The 19,039-nt window shown below is 54.7% G+C and overlaps 1 protein-coding gene across 1 annotated transcript; it reads left to right on the top strand.

Moving 5' to 3' along the window:
• The first annotated feature begins 141 nt into the window (after positions 1 to 141).
• Positions 142 to 17,290, top strand: INSRR (insulin receptor related receptor). The gene is made up of 23 exons (XM_081122154.1): positions 142 to 211; positions 506 to 642; positions 4,076 to 4,627; positions 6,137 to 6,440; positions 6,533 to 6,675; positions 6,886 to 7,030; positions 7,869 to 8,083; positions 8,309 to 8,435; positions 9,700 to 9,938; positions 10,766 to 10,933; positions 11,021 to 11,216; positions 11,389 to 11,430; positions 11,507 to 11,727; positions 12,777 to 12,913; positions 12,998 to 13,160; positions 13,366 to 13,471; positions 14,100 to 14,152; positions 14,339 to 14,568; positions 14,998 to 15,108; positions 15,243 to 15,402; positions 15,673 to 15,802; positions 15,918 to 16,052; positions 16,296 to 17,290. The coding sequence occupies exons 2-23, from the start codon at positions 558 to 560 to the stop codon at positions 16,537 to 16,539; spliced, it is 3,906 nt and encodes a 1,301-aa protein (XP_080978280.1). The 5' UTR covers positions 142 to 211; positions 506 to 557; the 3' UTR covers positions 16,540 to 17,290.
• The last annotated feature ends 1,749 nt before the right edge of the window (positions 17,291 to 19,039 follow it).

The raw sequence follows: 19,039 nt of genomic DNA, 5'->3' as shown, positions 1-19,039 counted from the left end.
GCGGAGAGAGCCTAGAGGTCCCAGCGAACCAATCCATTTGGACTGGGGGCGGGGGGAGGACCGGAGCGCCCCCCCACACCCACCCACCCCCACCCGGCGTGCGCAGCGGGAGGCGGCCCTCGGGCACTCGGGAGCAGAGCGCGCCCCTGCAGATCCCGAAAGACTCTCCCGCGCGCTCCGCTCCCGGACACTCGCTACTCTCCGTGGCACGGCAAGCTCCTCGGGCTTCTCTCGCCCTTGCGGCGGGCTGGCCCCTTTTGCTCTGCACCCTGTGTCACTTTCTCCCCCTGGGAGCCCCTCTGAGCCTCTCCCTGTGCTGTCTGCATGCCTGTCCTCTTCTGTCTCTGCCTTCAAGCTGAGTCCCTGTCTCTCGATGCCTCCACTGTGTCTCTGTGGCTGTCTGTCATTCCTTTGTTCTGTCTCCTGCCATAACTGGTAGGATTCCATGTGGCTTGGTCCCTACCCTTCCTCTCCCCTCAGAAGCTTGTGTCTCTGTGTCCCTTAGGGCCTGTGAGACCCTTCTGCCCAGGGCCATCTGGAGAGTCAGGACTGAGGCAATGGCAGTGCCCAGACTGTGGCCATGGGTGGCATGTCTGCTTGTGATCTTCCTGTCCTTGGGATTTGGCCTGGACACACTAGAGGGTGAGTCTCCCGTACTGTCTCCTAGAGCCCCATCTCCCTCCCAGTCAGCTGGGAGGCCGAACAACTGAGCTTCCAGCTGGAACACATCAATTTAGCTGCTGCTGTGTGAAGACTGGTGTTAGCTCTCAGAAGGACTTCCCACCAGGAAGAGCAGTTAGTTCCCTACGTGAGGGTGTTTTCCTCTCAGTTCCCCGGGAGGTAAAAAAGACCTTGAATGGAGATGCCCTCCATTCCTGCTTATGAAACCATGATCCCAATAGAGCCTGAATGAGAACTGAAATGAGGGAGGAGAGTCTTAGAGATCATTCCCAGGGCCCCTGAATGGGAAGTGGGCAGGAATGGAATGGGTAGCTGAGAACTAGGCACAATTAAGTGACTGAACCCACTGCGCAGGCAGGAGACGGAGACTCAGGAAATTGAGAGGTAAAGCTAGACTGGGATTCTGAGCTCCTGCCTCCAGGGCCCTATCCCATGTTCCCCATCTTAGGGCCCATTCACTGGAGTGGGGTGGGGGCTGCTTTTTATTGATGCCCCAGGCCAGACAATCCCCATGTGTAGGGTTTGGGGTGGGTGGGACCATGTAGACTAAGTGGCCCTCATGGGGGTGCTGGGGAATTGGCTGGGAGAAGAAAAAAGCTGAGGATGGAAGATTCAAAAGGGGAAGGATTAAGAGACTCCCCCTTTCCCATATCCACTGTTCCCTTCCAGCCTCCGGGGCTCAGGAATCCAGCAAATCCAGGACTCCATGCCTGCCTGACATCCTCAGACTGGGGTCTTCCTGGGGCAAGGCAGAGTCTTCCCTTCCTACACAGACAAAAATGATGCAAATGGATTGGCGTAGGAGGTCCCTGAAGAGTCACAGACTCACTGCCTTCAAAGCATAGTCCCTCCCGGACACCACTTCCCCTCCTCCACTGTGTGCCAGGATTGGGCACAGAAAATGCCAGCCAGAAGCATGGTTGTCAGGACAGGAGCACGTCCCTGGGGGGATGGAGGGGTTGATGTTTGGTCAGGGGACCCAGATGTCCCATTCCCAGTGCAGCTCTGGGCAGGGCCATGCCCTAAGGGGAAGCAGGTGAGGGTTAATCTGTGAAGGTCTGAGATTTGTTTTTCCAAATGACTCCCATCAGGGGAGCCCTAGAGAGGCAGGGGGCATGATGGAAAATGGCATTGGGCGCCTGAGAGAATCCCCCATCTGCCTCGAAGAGCCTGATTGGCCTTCGCCTGGAGGGATAGAAGTGTTTTCTCATTTTCTCTCCCTCTTTTGGGTATGTGCCTGTACCTGCACGTGCTCAGATACACAAACTCAGAGCTGCTGGGAGGAACTAAGCACAGGGCCCATTAAGAACAACAGGGAGGAGGTGTGAAGTAAGCTCCAGGGAACCTGCCCGCCCCACTTTTACCCATCAGGGGATGGCCTGGTTATGTATGACACTTGTGATGTTGCTGAGGGGTAGGTAGGAAGGGAGGGAGTAGAGGCTGCAGAGGTCAGCAGGACTTGAATGGCAAGTGGAAGAAGAACAGATTTGAATCTTCCCCAATGGGGAGCCATGGAAAGTATCCTTGGGATCAAGTGAGTGCAATGACCAGGAAGCCCATTTAGGGGACCGGTCCTAGGTGCCTTGGGGAGAGAAAGGGAAGTGGGGCTGGGGCCCTGGAGAAGCCAGACATATTGGCATCCCCAAGGAGTGGACTTGGGATCCAGATGTCCATCCATTCAACCCATGGTTTCTGAATGCCCTGTGGTTCCAGCCCTGAACAAGCCAGCTAACAAGGGCCCTGACCTCAGAAGACTTCCTCCTTGGAGGGGAGGGGAGGTCATATATATAGAGAGCAATGTTGAAGCAATGCCCCAGCTATTCTAGTGCGGGTACTGGACTAAGTGCTGCTGAGCCTGAAGGGAAAGTGATTAACTCATGGTTGGAAGGTGAGGGAAGGGGTAGGGGGCCTTGACCTGAGGCTTGCAAGACAAGAGCTGAAGGTATTACCAGGGTGAGGAACCCTTCTGAGGCTGTAGATATTAGTGGGGATGAGTTTAGTGTCAGGCTGAGGTATTTAAACTTCAACTTTTGGCAATGGGGAGCCATGGGATGTCCCTTCAAAAATAAACAAATGCAGGGACCTGGCATCTAAGCTCCCTTAGGTCTGGGAGAGAATTAGAGTGTATGAAGCTCAGACTACTGATTCCCAGTCAAAGAATTCATTCATTCATTCTTTCATTCATCAAATATTTATTGAGTGCCAATTTTGTGCCAGGCACTATACTAGGCACCAAGGGTACAGCAAAGATTATACAGAGATCCCTGCCTTCCAGAGCTTACAGTAAACAAAATTAATAAATTATATATTAGCAAGTGTTAAGAATTATGGAAAAAATAAAGTAGGAAGGGTCACAATTTTATTTTATTTTATTTCTAAATATGTCTTTGTTGATTTCAGAGAGAGGAAGGGAGAGGGAGAGATAGAGAGAGAGAGAAACATCAGTGATGAGAGAGTCATTGATCAGCTGCCTCCCGCACACCCCCTACTGGGGATGAAGCCCGCAACCCTGGCATGTGCCCTGACTGGGAATTGAACTGTGATCTCCTGGATTCTAGGTCGATGCTCAACCATTGAGCCATGCCAGCCAGGCTGGAGTGTCACAGTTTTAAATAGGATGGTCAGAGGTGACATTTGAGCAAAGACTTAAAGGGGCTGAGGGAGCCATTTAGAGAGAAGAGTTTCTAGCCTGAGGGAACAGAAAGTGCCAAGACTTCAAAACAGAAGTTTGACTGGTTTGTTTAAGGTACAGTAAAGTGGTCAATGTGACTGCAGAAGAGAGAAAAAGGGGATGGTGACAGAGGCTGCAGAGGCCCTGTAGGCTGTGGTAAGGAATTTGGCTTTTAATCAGTGATATAGGGCCATTGGGATGTTTTGAGCAGTGGAGGAAGGTGATCCAACTTGTGTTTTGAGAAGATCACTCTGGCTCTAGAGTGGAGCATAGACTGAAGAGGGGACAGGGTGGAGGTGGAGGGGCTGTTTGGAAGGCTGTTGCTGCAAATCCAGGAGAAGACGATGGTGAAAGCAGTGAAGGTGGTGACCAGCAGTTGGATTCTGGGTGTGCTTTAAAGACAGAGCCCACAAGGTGTGGACATGAGAAAAGAAAAGGAGTCAGGATGGTTTTAGATCTGGAGTCTGGCTGCAAGGAGAAAGTGGCAATCAATGGAGAAGGGGAAGCAGGGTGGGGGGGCTCGTCTGCTCATCTGGCAGAGCCCCCTCAAGCTGCCCGTGAGACCTCTGAGGCCCTTAGAGGAAGGCACCCCACACCCACAGCAGAACCTGGCTCCCACTCCATGTCTCACTCCCAGTATGATCCCCTCCTCCAAAGCTGCTGGGGTGGGATGAAGTGCTTGGCCCAAGCTGTACTGACCACTTCCTGCCCTTGTGCCCACAGTGTGCCCCAGCCTGGATATCCGCTCAGAGGTGGCAGAGCTGCGGCGGCTGGAGAACTGCAGTGTGGTTGAAGGCCACCTGCAGATCCTGCTCATGTTCACTGCCACAGGAGAGGACTTCCGTGGCCTCAGCTTCCCACGCCTCACTCAAGTCACCGAGTACTTGCTGCTCTTCCGTGTCTATGGCCTGGAGAGCCTGCGTGACCTCTTCCCCAACCTAGCAGTCATACGCGGTGCCCACCTCTTCCTGGGCTATGCGCTAGTCATCTTTGAGATGCCACACCTGCGGGACGTGGGGCTGCCGGCACTGGGGGCTGTGCTGCGTGGGGCCGTGCGTGTGGAAAAAAACCAGGAGCTCTGCCACCTCTCCACCATAGACTGGGGCCTGCTGCAGCCTTCACCTGGTGCCAACCACATCGTGGGCAACAAGCTGGGCGAAGAGTGTGCCGACGTGTGTCCTGGTGTGCTGGGCGCTACTGGGGAGCCCTGTGCCAGGACCACCTTCAGTGGGCACACAGACTACAGGTGCTGGACCTCCAGCCACTGCCAGAGAGGTGGGCACTGGCACAGAACACAACTGGAGGGCACAGGGAAGGCAGGGTCAGATGGGTGGCTACAGGATGGTGTGGGTCAGTACTTTGCAGCCACCGTTCATTTTAATCTTCAGCCATCCTATGAGGCAGCTACTATTGTTTTGCAGATGAGGAAACTAAGGCTCAGAAAAGTTAAATAACTGATGTAGCATAAGGTAGTCAAGACATAGGCACAAGATGGCATCAGGTAGTAATGGAAAAAGTAAAGTGCAGGTACAAGGTGGGCATGGGGGTAAGAGTGGGCATGAGTGGGTACAAGACAGCAGCACAAGAAGCATTTGGGGCAGTGGTTAACTACAAAGCCAGAGGGCCTGGGTTTGAATTTCGGCTCTACCACTTATTGGCTGCTCTTTTAGCCTATCTGTGCCTCGCCTTCCTTATCTGTAGAAAGATTATAGGGTTCTTGTGAGGAATGAGCTGGCTGATAAAGCATTAGAGCAGTGCCTAGGCTGTGGTAGCAGTTCTGGTCCTGACAAAAGTGACCACAGCACAGGTGACCCAGGGTGGCTGGCAGCATTGTAACGGGGAGGTTGGAGGCTGGGTAGAAGAAAGGAGGAGGTGACAGACGGAGAGGACAGGCGAGGACCACTATGTGAGGTGGGATCTTTAGGAAGTAAGGAGCATGGAGAGGAAACAAAAGCAAGGGGGAGGAGAAAAGGGAGGGTAGAACCAGAAGGGGCTGGTGGGAAGAGGGGGAATTGAAAGTTCTAGGGGAGAGAAGGCCTTTCGGAGTCTGGGAGCAATCTGGGGTCCTTTCCAGCAGTTCCTGGGGATCAGCTTCCCTCACCCCTCAGCATCAGGGCAGAAGAGTAACCAGATCCCTACTGTATCCTCCCAGCCCGCCTCCCTGATGCCTCCCTGTTGGCTGTAAACACAGCTGCTGCACGCCCTCTCTCGTGTCCTCTCTCGTGTATAGTGTCAACATGCCCTGGCTGACCCGCACCACATGCACGCTCCCACAGACATCCAGCTGCCACTGTGTAGAGTTCCCAGGCTGCTGGTTCCCCAGCCCCAAACCCACCCACTTTTGCTTGGGACTGCCTCCTTCCCAGGGCAGAGAGCTGAAAAGGGAGGAGGTATGGACAGGGGCATGGGTGAAATGACCCACCTTGCCCTGGGCCTAGCTACTCAGGAGAAGCTGGCTGGTTCACCCTGGCACAATGCCCAGTGACGATCTGGGCACCAGGCCTAGACAGGACAGCAGGAGGGGGAGCAGCAGCCCTGATGGACAAGGTCACTGCTCTGGGATGAGTTCTGATACCCCTGACTAGGCACTGCGGGAGGTGGGGAGCCACAGAGAGGGGCCACAGTCCTTGTCCTCAAGAGCCCCTTTCTGAGGGAGAATCAGCAACCAGTGTTATCTGAATTGGAGTGATTTGGGTTCAGACTAAGAGAGTTATCCCAGATGGAGGGGGTGGGGCCAGGGCCACAGACGAAAGGATACAGTCTCACACAGCACTCTGCCCACAGTGTGCCCCTGTCCCCATGGGCGAGCCTGCACAGCGGAGGGTGAGTGCTGCCACACCGAATGCTTGGGGGGCTGCAGCCAGCCAGACGACCCCAGTGCCTGCGTTGCCTGCCGCCACTTCTACTTCCAGGGTGCCTGCCACCAGGCCTGCCCTCCAGGCACCTACCAGCATGAGTCCTGGCGCTGTGTCACAGCTGAGCTCTGTGCCAGCCTGCGCTCTGTGCCCAGCCACGCCTCCACCTTCGGTATCCATGAGGGCAGTTGCCTGGCCCAGTGCCCTCCAGGCTTCACCCGTAATGGCAGTAGGTGAGTGTAGGGTGGGTGAGGGCACCCTTGAAGCAGTGAGAAGGCTCAGACTAGTCCAGGGCTCATGCCACACCCTCCGCTTGCCCCTGCAGCATATTCTGCCACAAGTGTGAGGGGCTCTGCCCCAAAGAGTGCAAGGTGGGCACCAAGACTATCGACTCCGTCCAGGTGGCACAAGATCTGGTGGGCTGCACGCACGTGGAGGGGAGCCTAATCCTCAATCTTCGCCAGGGCTGTTAGTACATTCTTCGGGGCCATACCTCTCCTCCTGGCTATACCCTTCCTCCTGCCACACCCCTTACAGAGGCCCAGCTAAAGCACCACTTCCCATTACCCTGAGTCCCAGGCTGAGGATGCCCCCTGCCCTGGACCCCACTTAGTCCCCTGCCCTGTGGACCCACCACTTTCACTGCCCCTGCTCCAGCCCTGTCTTCTCCCTCCCCAGACAACCTGGAGCAGGAGCTGCAGCACAGCCTGGGGCTGATAGAGACCATCACTGGCTTCCTCAAAATCAAGCACTCTTTTGCCCTTGTGTCCCTGGGCTTTTTCAAGAACCTCAAACTAATCCGGGGAGATGCCATGGTGGACGGGTAAGGAGTCAGAAACAAGCCTTTGATCAGCTCCCTCTATCCCATATTCACCCCTACACTCCCAAAACTGTGGTGAAGAGCATGGGCTCTGGAGCCAGCTCTGCTACTCACTAGCTGTGTGACTCTAGTACGTTGGTTACTTAATTTCTCTGGTCCTCAATTTTCTCATCTGTAAAATGGGGTTAATATAACACTACTTATTTCTTAAGACTGTTGTAAATATCACTTAAATTGTTCTGTATAAAGCACTTAAAACAATGCCAGTATATACTATGTAAACTGCAGTTACATATAATCTCTATGGGTTGGCTATAATTGTTATCTGATCCTTTCAGCTGCAGAGCAAGACTGCCTGGGTTTGAAGCCCATTCCAACCACCTACCAATAAAGGCCTATCCTTAATATTGCCAGGGTTTTTCAAAATAAAGACAATGTTTAAAATTCCCATCCAGGCAAGTGGTTCCTCATGTCTCCTGGCACACTGCCATGTATCCCCAGTGTTGCCCACTCTCCAGCTGGAGAGGCATAGCCCCATGCTGAGTACCACTCCTTAGCCTGGCATGTAGAAGGTGCTCAGTTAATGTGAGGTGAGGGAAGGAGGGAGACAGAACAACTGTCAACCCCAGTGATGAGGAAAAGACAGGGAGTGTGGGTGACTCCTGGTCAGTGGTATAGAGTTGGTGTGTATGAATACCTCCAGTGCACTGGTGAGAGTGGGTGGGTGCGCCCCCTCCCCTGTGCCCCCAACACAGCCTTTCCAAGGGGAGCCCATAAGGCTCCTCCTCCTCCCACCCTTGCCCCATCTCCCGTTTGGAACAAGGTCCTCTCTGGCCCCCAGGAACTACACTCTGTACGTGCTGGACAACCAGAACCTACAGCAACTGGGGTCCTGGGTGACTGCCGGGCTCACCATTCCCGTGGGTAAGATCTACTTCGCCTTCAACCCACGCCTCTGCTTGGAGCACATTTACCACTTGGAGCAGGTGACCGGCACGCGGGGCCGGCAAAACAAGGCGGAGATCAACCCCCGCACCAACGGAGACCGCGCCGCCTGTGAGGCCCAACCCCCATCCCGAGGGGGGAGCACACGACCCCAAGAAACACCCAGAAGCGCAGCCGGGTGGGAAGGGGCGCTTGGAGGGGACAATGTGATGACTGCTCTTCAGAGGCGGTGTTGGGGGTGGGATGCCGCGGGGTCAAGGTCGGGGCTTGGAAGTGGGCGGCTCCAGAGGATGACCACGCGGCTGAGGGCGGGCGTTCGCCACTCGCCCCGCCCAGGCCAGACCCGCACCCTGCGCTTCGTGTCCAACTTGACGGAGGCCGACCGCATCTTACTGCGCTGGGAGCGCTACGAGCCGCTGGAGGCTCGCGACCTACTCAGTTTCATCGTGTACTACAAGGAGTCGTGAGTGCCCCTGCGGGGACAGAGCCGGGCGGGGCCAGGGAGGGGACCCAAGGAGCTGGGCAGAACCGGGGCGGGGTCATCCTGACCCAAGGCAAAGGAGGACAGGCCCACGCAGGGCTATGGGGAGTCAGGAAGCCAGTACCCCCAAGGCACACTCCCTGTATGTAGGGCCCACCTCTGGCTCGCTCCTCTTACCTTCATCCCTCCGTGTCGCATTTTCACCTCACCTAGTGAAATGAAAAGGGGAGTCAGGACTTCTGAGAGCCAGGGAGAGGTGCCCCGCTGGGAAGGCTTGGATAATTAAACTTCAATTCACTGTGCTAATATTCTGTACTGACCACATGCTCCTGCCCCAGCAGCGGTCTGGGAGTACCCACTAATTTGGCCAGCTTTATATGCAGCTTGGCCAGCATTTCATTAAAGCCTGACAAAGGAAGGAACCAGGGACAGCCAAGGACAGGCTGCTCTTTGCTTTGGAGAGTGTACCGACCAAAGCAGGAGGGATTGTGCTTAGGCCACAGGAAGCATTTGGGATGGCAGGCTGGGGGGGCAGGGGTGAGGAGTACTTCTCCTCCTATGGTAGAGAGAAGATGGGAGCCACCTGGCTTAGAAGCATTTCCTGCAAATTAAAATTAAGAGGTCTTAGCTGTTCACTAGCACAGGCCCTGGCCTGGGAGGAAGGGAGGGAAGTCAATGGTGGGAGGCTTGCTCAAAAGGCCAAAGCTCTCCTAGGCCTCAGTGGTAGGTGATGGTCTCTAGCATGGGGAGCTGGAGAGCTTGTTAAATACAGATTCCTGGGCCCTACCCCCACAGATTCTGATTCAGTTAGTCCTGGATAATGCCCATGAATCTGCATTTCTAACTAGCTCCCAGGTAATACTAAATCTTCTGGTCCCTGAACCATACTTTGAAGAGTGCTAACATGGATTGCAATGTAAATGGCACCCCTTGGCTTGTGCAACTGACAATCTGCACAACTATACGCGTGCCTCTGGATTCAAGGGGCAGAGTATCGAAGAGCTCCTTCAGGAAGCTCCCCACCATCACTGCAGGCTGTGCCCCCTCAGAGACAGATACTGTGGATCCTGCCTCAGCTCCAGCTCTAAGCAGACCCACTCTGTGAGTGCCACAAGGCACCTACCCCAAAGGTGGACCCACATCTGCTTCTGGATGCCTCATGCATACTGGAAGAAGAATGGCAATAACAGTCTTGGGATGATTTAGGGAGGAGGGAGCTGCTAGAAATTGGGGGTGGGGTGTTCAGCCCATTCCAGAATGCCACGGAGCACATAGGTCCAGATGCCTGTGGGACCCAGAGCTGGAACCTGCTAGATGTGGAGCTGCCCTTAAGCCGCAACCAGGAGCCAGGAGTGACCTTGGCTCCCCTCAAGCCCTGGACACAGTATGCAGTGTTTGTGCGGGCCATTACGCTGACCACTGCTGAGGATAGCCCCCACCAAGGAGCCCAGAGCCCCATCATCTACCTCCGAACCCTGCCTGCAGGTAGGCCTTTGGAGGGAGTAGGAGTTAGATGCCTGGGTCCTAGTGAGAATGGGGGAACCCAGGCACCAGAAATAGAGATGCTGGGTCACTGAACACTTAGCCCATAGAGGATGGGAGGCCAGATGCTTGAGTCCTAGAAAGAGCAGAGAGCAGGCTCTGGCCAGGTAGCTCAGTTGGTTAGAGCATCCTCCCTATACACCAAGGTTGTGGGTTTGATCCTGGTCAGGGCACATACAAGGATCAACCAATAAATGCATAAATAAGTGGAACAACAAATCTCCCCCCCCCCCTTTCTCTCTCTGTCTCTAAAATCAATCAATAAATTTAAAAAAAATTATCCCTGGCCGGCGTGGCTCAGTGGTTAGAGCATTGGCCTGTACATGGAAAGGTCTCAGCTCGATTCCCAAGGGCACATACCTGGGTTACAGGTTTGATCCCCTGTCCAGTGGGGGCGCAAGCAGGAGGCAACCAATCAATGTGTCTCTCTTACACCAATGTCTCTATCTCTGGCTCCTCCTCCTACTCCTCCCTCCCTCTCTTTCAATAGAAAAAACACCCTTCGGTGAGAATTTTTTTTAAAAAAAAGAATAAAGGGCATTCGCCCAGATCCTAGGGAGACTGTGGGTGGGACAGCGCAGGGGAATAACTGAGCCAGATCAAGGGCCCTTGGGGCACAAATAAAGGACAAACTGCTCAGTTCTAGGAGGAAGAGGTTGAGAGTCACCTATTCCTTGGGACAAGTGGGAGTTGTACTCAGAGAGGGGGAACAGACAGTATTTGAAAAGGGATCTGCAGCTTCTCAGTTGTACCCTTACTCACACCCCCAGCGCCCACGGTTCCCCAAGACGTCATCTCCACGTCCAACTCCTCCTCCCACCTGCTGGTGCGCTGGAAGCCACCGACCCAACGCAATGGGAACATCACTTACTACCTGGTGTTGTGGCAGCGTCTGGCAGAAGACAGCGACCTCTACCTCAACGACTACTGCCACCGCGGTGCGCAGGGAGGAGGCCTGGGAGCGGCTGGGGCACCGGGCGTGCGGGCTGCCGCTCTAACTCCGTCCCTCCCTGCCCACGCGCCAGGCCTGCGGCTGCCCACCAGCAACAACGACCCACGCTTCGACCACGAGGACGGGGAGCTCGAGGCGGAGATGGAGCCCGGCTGCTGCCCTTGCCAGCACCCACCTCCGGGGCAGGTCCTGCCACCGCTGGAGGCGCAAGAGGCCTCGTTCCAAAAGAAGTTTGAAAACTTTCTGCACAACGCCATCACCATCCCCAAGTGCGGCGCCGCCTGGGCGGGGGCGGGACAAGTGGGCGGGGCCTGGGGCGTGTCCTGCGGAAAGGGGCGGGTTTGCTGGCGCCGCCGGGTGCCGGGTGGGCTGGGAGGCTGTGCGCCGCTGCGCGGGGGCAGTTCCGGGCGGACGTTGCAGCGCCCTCCCTGGTCTCCCCAGATCCCCCTGGAAGGTGACGTCCATCAATAAGAGCCCTCAGAGGTGAGCTGGGGTGGGGCTACGGCTGAGGGGTGTGGCAGGGGTGGGGGGACCCGGTTCTGACTCGCGCCCTCCCTAGGGACTCGGGGAGGCACCGCCGCGCCTCAGGGGCCCTCCGACTCGGGGGAAACAGCTCAGATTTCGAGATCCAGGAGGACAAAGTGCCCCGAGAGCGAGCCGTGTTGAGTGGCCTGCGCCACTTCACGGAATACCGGATCGACATCCACGCCTGCAACCATGCGGCGCACGCCACAGGCTGCAGCGCCGCCACCTTCGTCTTTGCGCGCACCATGGCCCACAGTAAGGAGCCCGCCCCACCTTCGACCCCGAGCACCTACCCAATTAGTGCTCCATCCAGCGAGTTTGAGCTCCAGCTAACCCCAGGGCCTTGCTTTCCTTGCTCCTCCCAGTCCCCACAATCCTAGAGTTTCCTCAAACCTCCCAGTTTAGTCCCCTTGGGTTTGAATTTGAAGGTGAGAGTCATTCGCTGCTTAACAACGGGCGTATGTTCCGAGAAATGTGTGGCTAGGCGACTCCGTAGTTGTGTGAACACCAAACCTAGATGGTATAGCCTGCTACACACCTAAGCTATATGGTCTAGCCTATTGCTCGTAGGCTACAAGCCTGTACAGCATGTCACTGCACAAAACAACACGAGGTTAAATCAGGCACAAGAGAAAACAACGCAGCCAAGAAACACAGTAAACGCGTGAGATGCAGCAGCCACAACACCGAGTACTATGCTCACAGCAAGCATTTTTTATAAATAGAAAGAGCACCCTCTAAAATAAGGACAGCCCTGGCCGGGTGGCTCAGTTGGTTGGAATGTCATCCCCTACACCAAAAAGTCTGTGGGTTCGATTCCCAGTCAGAGCACATACCTAGGTGAGGGTCCTCCCATCCGAGTGCTTACAGGAGGCAACCTATCCATGTTTCTCTCTCATGTTGATGTTTCTCCCTCTCTTCCTCTCCCTTCCTCTCTCTCTCTCAAATCAATAAAAACATATCCTCAGGTGTGGACTAAAAATAATAATAAAATAACGGCAGAAAGTATATGATAGTAAATACATAAACCAGCAACACTGTTTATTATCATCAAGTTCTATGTACTGTACACACTTGTATGTGCTATACTTTCATACACCGATGCACTGGCTTGTTTACACCAACATCCCCACAAACGTGAGTATTGCTCTGCGCTATGACGTTAGGACAGGTACAAAGTCACTAGGCGGAATTTTCCAGCTCTATTATAATCTTATGGGACCCCCATCGTCTGTCGGTCACTGACAGAAGCATCCTTATGTGGCACATGACTGTACTTGTGACTGGGCTGCCTCTTCCCGCAGGAGAGGCTGATGTCATCCCAGGGAAGGTGGCCTGGGAGGCAGCCAGCAAGAGCAGTGTCCTCCTGCGCTGGCATGAGCCATCGGACCCCAATGGACTCATCCTCAAGTACGAAATCAAGTACCGCCGCTTGGGAGAGGTAGGTACCTCAGAAGACCCCCTAACCCAGCTCCAATTTGTGCCTCCACCCACTTCCCAGCCAGCTGTTCTGTGTTGCCCTCAGGAGGCCACAGTGCTGTGTGTATCCCGCCTGCGATATGCCAAGTTTGGGGGTGTCCATCTGGCCCTGCTGCCCCCTGGAAACTACTCTGCCAGAGTTCGAGCAACCTCGTTGGCTGGCAATGGCTCTTGGACAGAAAGTGTTGCTTTCTACATCCCTGGCTCAGGTATACACAGCCTCTGTCCCAGACCTGTACTCCCAAATGGCTCTACCCAGGTCCCCAGCCACATCTCCCGTGTGGGGACCACAGGCCCCTCCATCCCATCCTTGGCCCACCCTCATCTTCCGTTGTGGAAAGAGAAGTGTCATCTACCCCTGACTTCTCCCTCTTCGATGCCACCCTCTGTTCCTGCCCTCTGACTGACCGCCAGAGGAGGAAGACTCCGGGGGGCTGCATGTCCTTCTCACTGTCACCCCCGTGGGGCTCATGCTGCTCATCATTCTTGCTGCCCTTGGTTTCTTCTACAGCAAGAAGAGGTAAGGACAGGTCCCGCTGCTTCCCAGCCCCCTTCTCTCCCTGAGCCCTCAGCATAAAGTCAGTGCAATCAGAAGGTAGTAGATGAGATGGCAGGAAGGACTTCCTTCAAAGAAGTAACCCCCCTGAGGCTGGTGTGGGGGAGAAACATCTTTTAGTTAGGGCGATCAGCTCATTCCAGTTTCCCTGGGACTTTCTTGGTTTTAGCAGTGAAAGTCCCACATCCTGGGAAATCCCTCTGTCTGGGTCCCCACATGAATGGAGCTGGCTCCGCCTAGCTGGGGGAGAGGCAGGAGACCACAGGCTCTATTCTGGGATGCCTGATGTCAGATGTGCCCTGGGGCTGAATAGAAGAGGGAAGTGGGGCCAGGACTTTGATTAGCTGGGTTCTAAGGTCTACTAGCTGAGGAGGCAGGAGCCCCTTTACTCCTGTCCTCCCTGTTTCCAGCCTGTCAGATCCTAGGTCCCAGGACTAAGACCAAGATGAGTTTAGAGAGTGCTCAGGGCTCCCCAAGTGTCACCCTGATCAGGGTGGGGGTATTCAGTAACTTCCCTCCTCCTTGCACTGTCCCTCTTCCTTGTGCTCTGATGTTGCTCCTTCCAGCCTGATCCCCTCACCTCCCATTGCAGAAGCAGCACCCTCTATGCCTCTGTGAATCCGGAGTACTTCAGTGCCTCTGATAGTAGGTCTGGGGGTGGGTGGACAGGTGGTGTGGGAAAGGGAGACAGGAGGGGAGGAGAGGCAAACTTGCAGGAGACCTTTTTGGAGCAGAGAGCCTTGGGATCTGAGCCCTTCAAAGGAGGAGAGACGTGGGTGGAGGAGTGGCAGACAGCAGCATCCTTGCCTTGTGACCCCCACCTCCTCTCAGTGTACATCCCTGACGAATGGGAGGTGCCTCGGGAGCAGATCTCCATAATTCGGGAACTGGGCCAGGGCTCCTTCGGGATGGTATATGAGGGGCTGGCACAAGGACTTGACGCTGAAGAGGAGTCCACACCTGTGGCCCTGAAGACAGTGAATGAGCTGGCCAGCCCACGAGAACGAGTTGAGTTCCTCAAGGAAGCCTCCGTCATGAAGGCATTCAAATGTCACCATGTGGTAAGGGAGGGTCAGTGGCATTGTCAGGGTCATAATTAGGTAAGAGGGATACAGTCAGGGATGAGGTCAGGGCACCATCAAGGTCAAGGTTGGGACTGTAGTTAGGACCCTAATTGGGGTAAAGGTCACGGTTAGGGTTAGAGTCAAACCAGGGTCATGATAGGGTCATGGTGGACTCATGGCTAGGGCTGAGATAAGTCATGGTTGGGGGTCAATATTGAATGTCCAGATCATTATTGGGATTGGGATTGGGATCAAGGTCAGAGTTGGGCCAATCATAAAGGGTAGGATGACAGATATAATCAAGGTCATGGGTTAGGGTCAGGGTTGGTATCTGGGTCAGAGTGTGGTCATAGCAGATCAAGATTTTGGCCAGGTGGATCCAGGGGAGCTGGGTGAACCTGCAACCAGGGTCTTTGTCTATCTCAGGTACGTCTCCTGGGTGTGGTGTCTCAGGGCCAGCCAACTCTGGTCATCATGGAGTTAATGACCCATGGGGACCTCAAGAGCCATCTTCGATCTTTGCGCCCAGAGGCTGAGGTGAGGACTGGGAAGACTCTGAGCCAATGGGCCAGAGAGTTAGAGAAGACTCGGACATAGTTATGGGGGATAATCCTTGGTGAGGCGTCTTGCCTTTAGGTTCCTTCATCACCAGCCCCTTCTCTTGGCTCTAGAATAACCCCGGGCTGCCACGGCCAGCACTGGGAGATATGATCCAGATGGCTGGTGAGATTGCAGATGGCATGGCCTACCTTGCCGCCAACAAGTTTGTGCACCGAGACCTGGCAGCCCGAAACTGCATGGTGTCCCAGGACTTCACCGTCAAGATTGGGGGTATAGAGGAGCTGAGAGGCTCCCTCTAAGCTAAGCATCCAAGGACCCAGGCTTCGCCCACAGCTCTATCCCTGATAGCCTCCCACCCTGAATCTCAGTCTCCGTCAGAGTACAGAGGGGTTCGAATGGGAGAGTCTCTGATGTACTTAGAGCCCTCACATTCCAGGATTCTTGGAGACTCTGGAGGTGGAGAAGGTTCGGATAAGTATTCCTGGGGCAGGAGCTAGCGAAGGCTCTGCTGCCCCACACCCTGTCCCCCTTACTTTCCAGACTTCGGGATGACTCGAGATGTGTATGAGACAGACTATTACCGCAAGGGCGGGAAGGGGCTGCTGCCTGTGCGCTGGATGGCCCCCGAGTCCCTCAAGGATGGAATCTTTACCACCCACTCGGATGTCTGGTGGGGCCTGGCTGGAGCAGAGGGCTCAGGGGATGTGGAAGTGGGGTCTGGGGAGAGGTCTGGGTGCACTCTCTCACGAAGGGTGGTAGGTTCAGTCCCTCCTATGTGTCCTCAGGTCCTTTGGCGTGGTGCTCTGGGAGATCGTGACCCTGGCTGAACAACCCTACCAGGGTCTATCCAATGAGCAGGTGCTCAAGTTTGTCATGGATGGTGGGGTTCTGGAGGAGCTAGAGAGCTGTCCCCTTCAGCTGTGAGTCACCCCAGCCTGCCCCTTCCACATCCCTGCTCTGCCTACCTCTATCGCCTGCCCAGGGATCTGGTCTACCTCCTCTGAGGCTTTTACTTCCACTGATCCCCAGCTTTAAACTCAACTCTAAATCCCCACTATGTTGCCCATTTACTCCCTGTGACCCCCTACTCATACTGACTGACCCTCTCAGTACAAGAGGCAGGGGCTGTAGACCCCTCTGACCCTGCCCTCCCACCCCACCAGGCAGGAGCTGATGAGCCGCTGTTGGCAACAGAACCCCCGCCTGCGACCAACATTTACCCACATCCTGGACAGCATACAGGAGGAGCTGCGGCCTTCCTTTCGCCTCCTTTCCTTCTATTACAGCCCAGAGTGCCGGGGGGCCCGGGCTCCCCTCCTACCCACTGATGCAGAGCCTGACTCCCCACCAACCCCAAGAGGAGCTTCCTCAGACTGTAGCCCTCAAAATGGGGGTCCAGGGCACTGAGGGTCACTCCATTCCCTGGGTGATTGGCCTCCCATGGGCAGAGAGGAAGGGACCTGACCTTTTCAGCTGAGATGTGCAGACTTTTACACCCCCTGACCATGGGGTGGCCAAGGGTGGGGCAGGAAAGATTGGGGTTTGATTAGAGCACTCATTGTAAAATTTTTTCAGGAGTCTGAGTGCTCCCTGAGAAAATAAACAAGGTCCCAGCAGGAGTGGAGATTAGGCCCTCAAAGAGCCCCTACTCAGACTAAGAAGAGAGGGCCTGTCCACCCCAGAGGTATTGTCCGGACAGCCCCACCTTCAGCCCACAGGTCTCTTGTGGACTGCGGGGCCATCAACACGCTTGAAACCAGATAAGCAACCAGAATGGTCCTGGAACCTCCTGTGTCCATGTTTAGGCTGCTGGGAAGCATGACCGTCTTTCTCACCACTGCGTGTCACCTCCTACCCTCTGCCTCAGACACCAGGCAGGGTGGAAGCACCCAGGCCCAGCCTGGCCCTGAAGGCCTGCGCTCACCTCTTCCTCTCCTTTGCCATCCCGGGGATTCCCAAGCTTGGTGCTCCTCCTTCCTGCTCCCCTGAAAAATCCCTTGGAGTGAATCACCCACCTCTCCTGGTCTCACGCCCTCAATCTCCCTCATACCCTTGGATTATTAAGGCTTTAAGAGGCTTGCTTCCTCCCTGCCCTCACTCCTGCCCCCTCCCCTCCCCTCTCTGGGGAAGCCACAATAAATGCCAATGTCTGTTTGTACCCTGGTCCCCAGCAGCCCATTTTCTCTTCATCTCTATGGAGTTAACACTAGATGAACTTCCCCCCTCCCTCCTTGGAGACTTGAGGTGGTGACCCTGAAGCAATGATACAGGATGAATGCTGCTGTCAAACACCACCTCCTGGGGGCCTGAGCAGCCAGGGTTGCCATGGCAGTGAAGCAGGACCACCCTGCTTGTATCTGAGCTCAGGCAGCCCGAAGTGGCTGAGCCCAGCAGGGAACCCTGTATCTGGCCTCCCAGGCTCACCAGCCTATCCTGACATCTCATCTTGAAGTTATCTCTTGCTATTTCCATGGGCAGACATGTCCTGGGGTATCTCAGGACAGACTTGAAGTGGGCAGAACACGAGGTGGGGAGGGGCCTTGAGGACATCACCAGTCCATGCTCAGTGCCACCCGGTGAGGCATCAGAGCAGCCTGTGTGTCTGGCGCCCCTCTCCCAGCAGAGATGCCCTGGAGGCCTGTTGAAGCCCAGGGGAGTTCATTTCCCAGCTCTCCTGCCAGTGTCACCCAGGCATTTGAAAGGAAAGGACTGCAGAAGGGGGTGGCAGTGGAAGCAGCTGGTCATGGCTCAGGACTTCTTAGCATCCTGTACCAGTGTTTCCTGCATCCCTCCTCAGGGCTATAGCTCCCGCTGCCACAAGCTGCCACACACCTGGACTCTGAAGAGATTTGCTCACTCCGGCAGCTGTCCCACAAAGCACAGCTCATTAAGGCAGGGCCCGAGGGGAGTGGGCATGAGTCTATGACAATAATTACAATTCATATACACTACCCTGACCGGTCAGTCAGGGTGGGCAGCAGGGACCACCTGTCACGGGACCCAGGCCCTGACCCACCTGTCATTGGTGGCTGAAGCAACAGCGGCCCCTAATGGTTTCTGGGAGAACCACAGCTTAGGGAGAAGGGGGCAAGTTGTCTCCCTTGCGTTGCTGGACTCAGAAGCCTCCAGCAGGGTAGAATGGAGGAGATACTCTGCACAAAAACCCAGGATCTGAGACCCACACACTCACACGGAGCACACAGCACCCCTGCACTTGCTCAAGCCCTCTCCTCACCACCCACGCCCCCAACCTCCACGGTGCTGGATATTGCATGCTCAGGAAGTGCTGGTCACCTGAATATGAAAGGGTTTAAGGATGGGATTGAGTGTAGAAGGAAAGAGAGCTTCAGAAAAATTCTGTCTGCTCCATCTCCAAAGATGAGCAGGTGGTGGCTGGCCAAGAAGAACTTTCTGGAGAAGGAAGTGGGGATGCTAGAAAACAAACTCTATTGCCAACCATATCCTAGAAAAGAAGTAGATTAAACAAGGTAGCAAGAGAGATTGGGGTTAGACTTCAGAAAGGACTTCCCAACTATACAGGGAAGTTGTGTGGATGCTATGTGTAAAGTCTCAGATATACTTATATTTAAAACTCAATTGTTGGAATTTTCATATGAAGTTGATGTGAAAAATTGAGGAATTGCCAATAAATGATAGATTTTTTTAAAAAAAACAACAACACAGAAACAATTAAAAATAACATATCATGCCTATGACCCTGAGAACACCATTTGTGTAAATTAAAAACTGATATTAATAAAACCAAAGGGGAAAATGTTGGAAAAAAATTTTTCTCGTACTTGTCTTTCATAGGCTCTCAAGTCTGCTTACTTTTCTACTGAAGGACTTCCAGTTCCTTAGGTGCCAAAATTTATGTCTTATTATGAGTCTGAATCTGTCCAACCAG

Source organism: Miniopterus schreibersii (genome assembly GCF_964146895.1).
Source record: "Miniopterus schreibersii genome assembly, chromosome: 19".
Taxonomy (NCBI): domain Eukaryota; kingdom Metazoa; phylum Chordata; class Mammalia; order Chiroptera; family Miniopteridae; genus Miniopterus; species Miniopterus schreibersii.
Note: the sequence above shows the minus strand (reverse complement) of the source record. Positions and strands in the feature narration are given on the sequence as shown.

What these genes read in the sequence shown, in the direction of transcription:
- INSRR (XM_081122154.1), top strand. Translation starts at nt 558, where the DNA reads ATGGCAGTGCCCAGACTGTGGCCATGGGTGGCATGTCTGCTTGTGATC. An exon ending in TGCGCGCACCATGGCCCACA is followed by an intron (nt 11,728 to 12,776) that starts GTAAGGAGCCCG and finishes CTCTTCCCGCAG; the next exon opens with GAGAGGCTGATGTCATCCCA. An exon ending in ACCACCCACTCGGATGTCTG is followed by an intron (nt 15,803 to 15,917) that starts GTGGGGCCTGGC and finishes ATGTGTCCTCAG; the next exon opens with GTCCTTTGGCGTGGTGCTCT.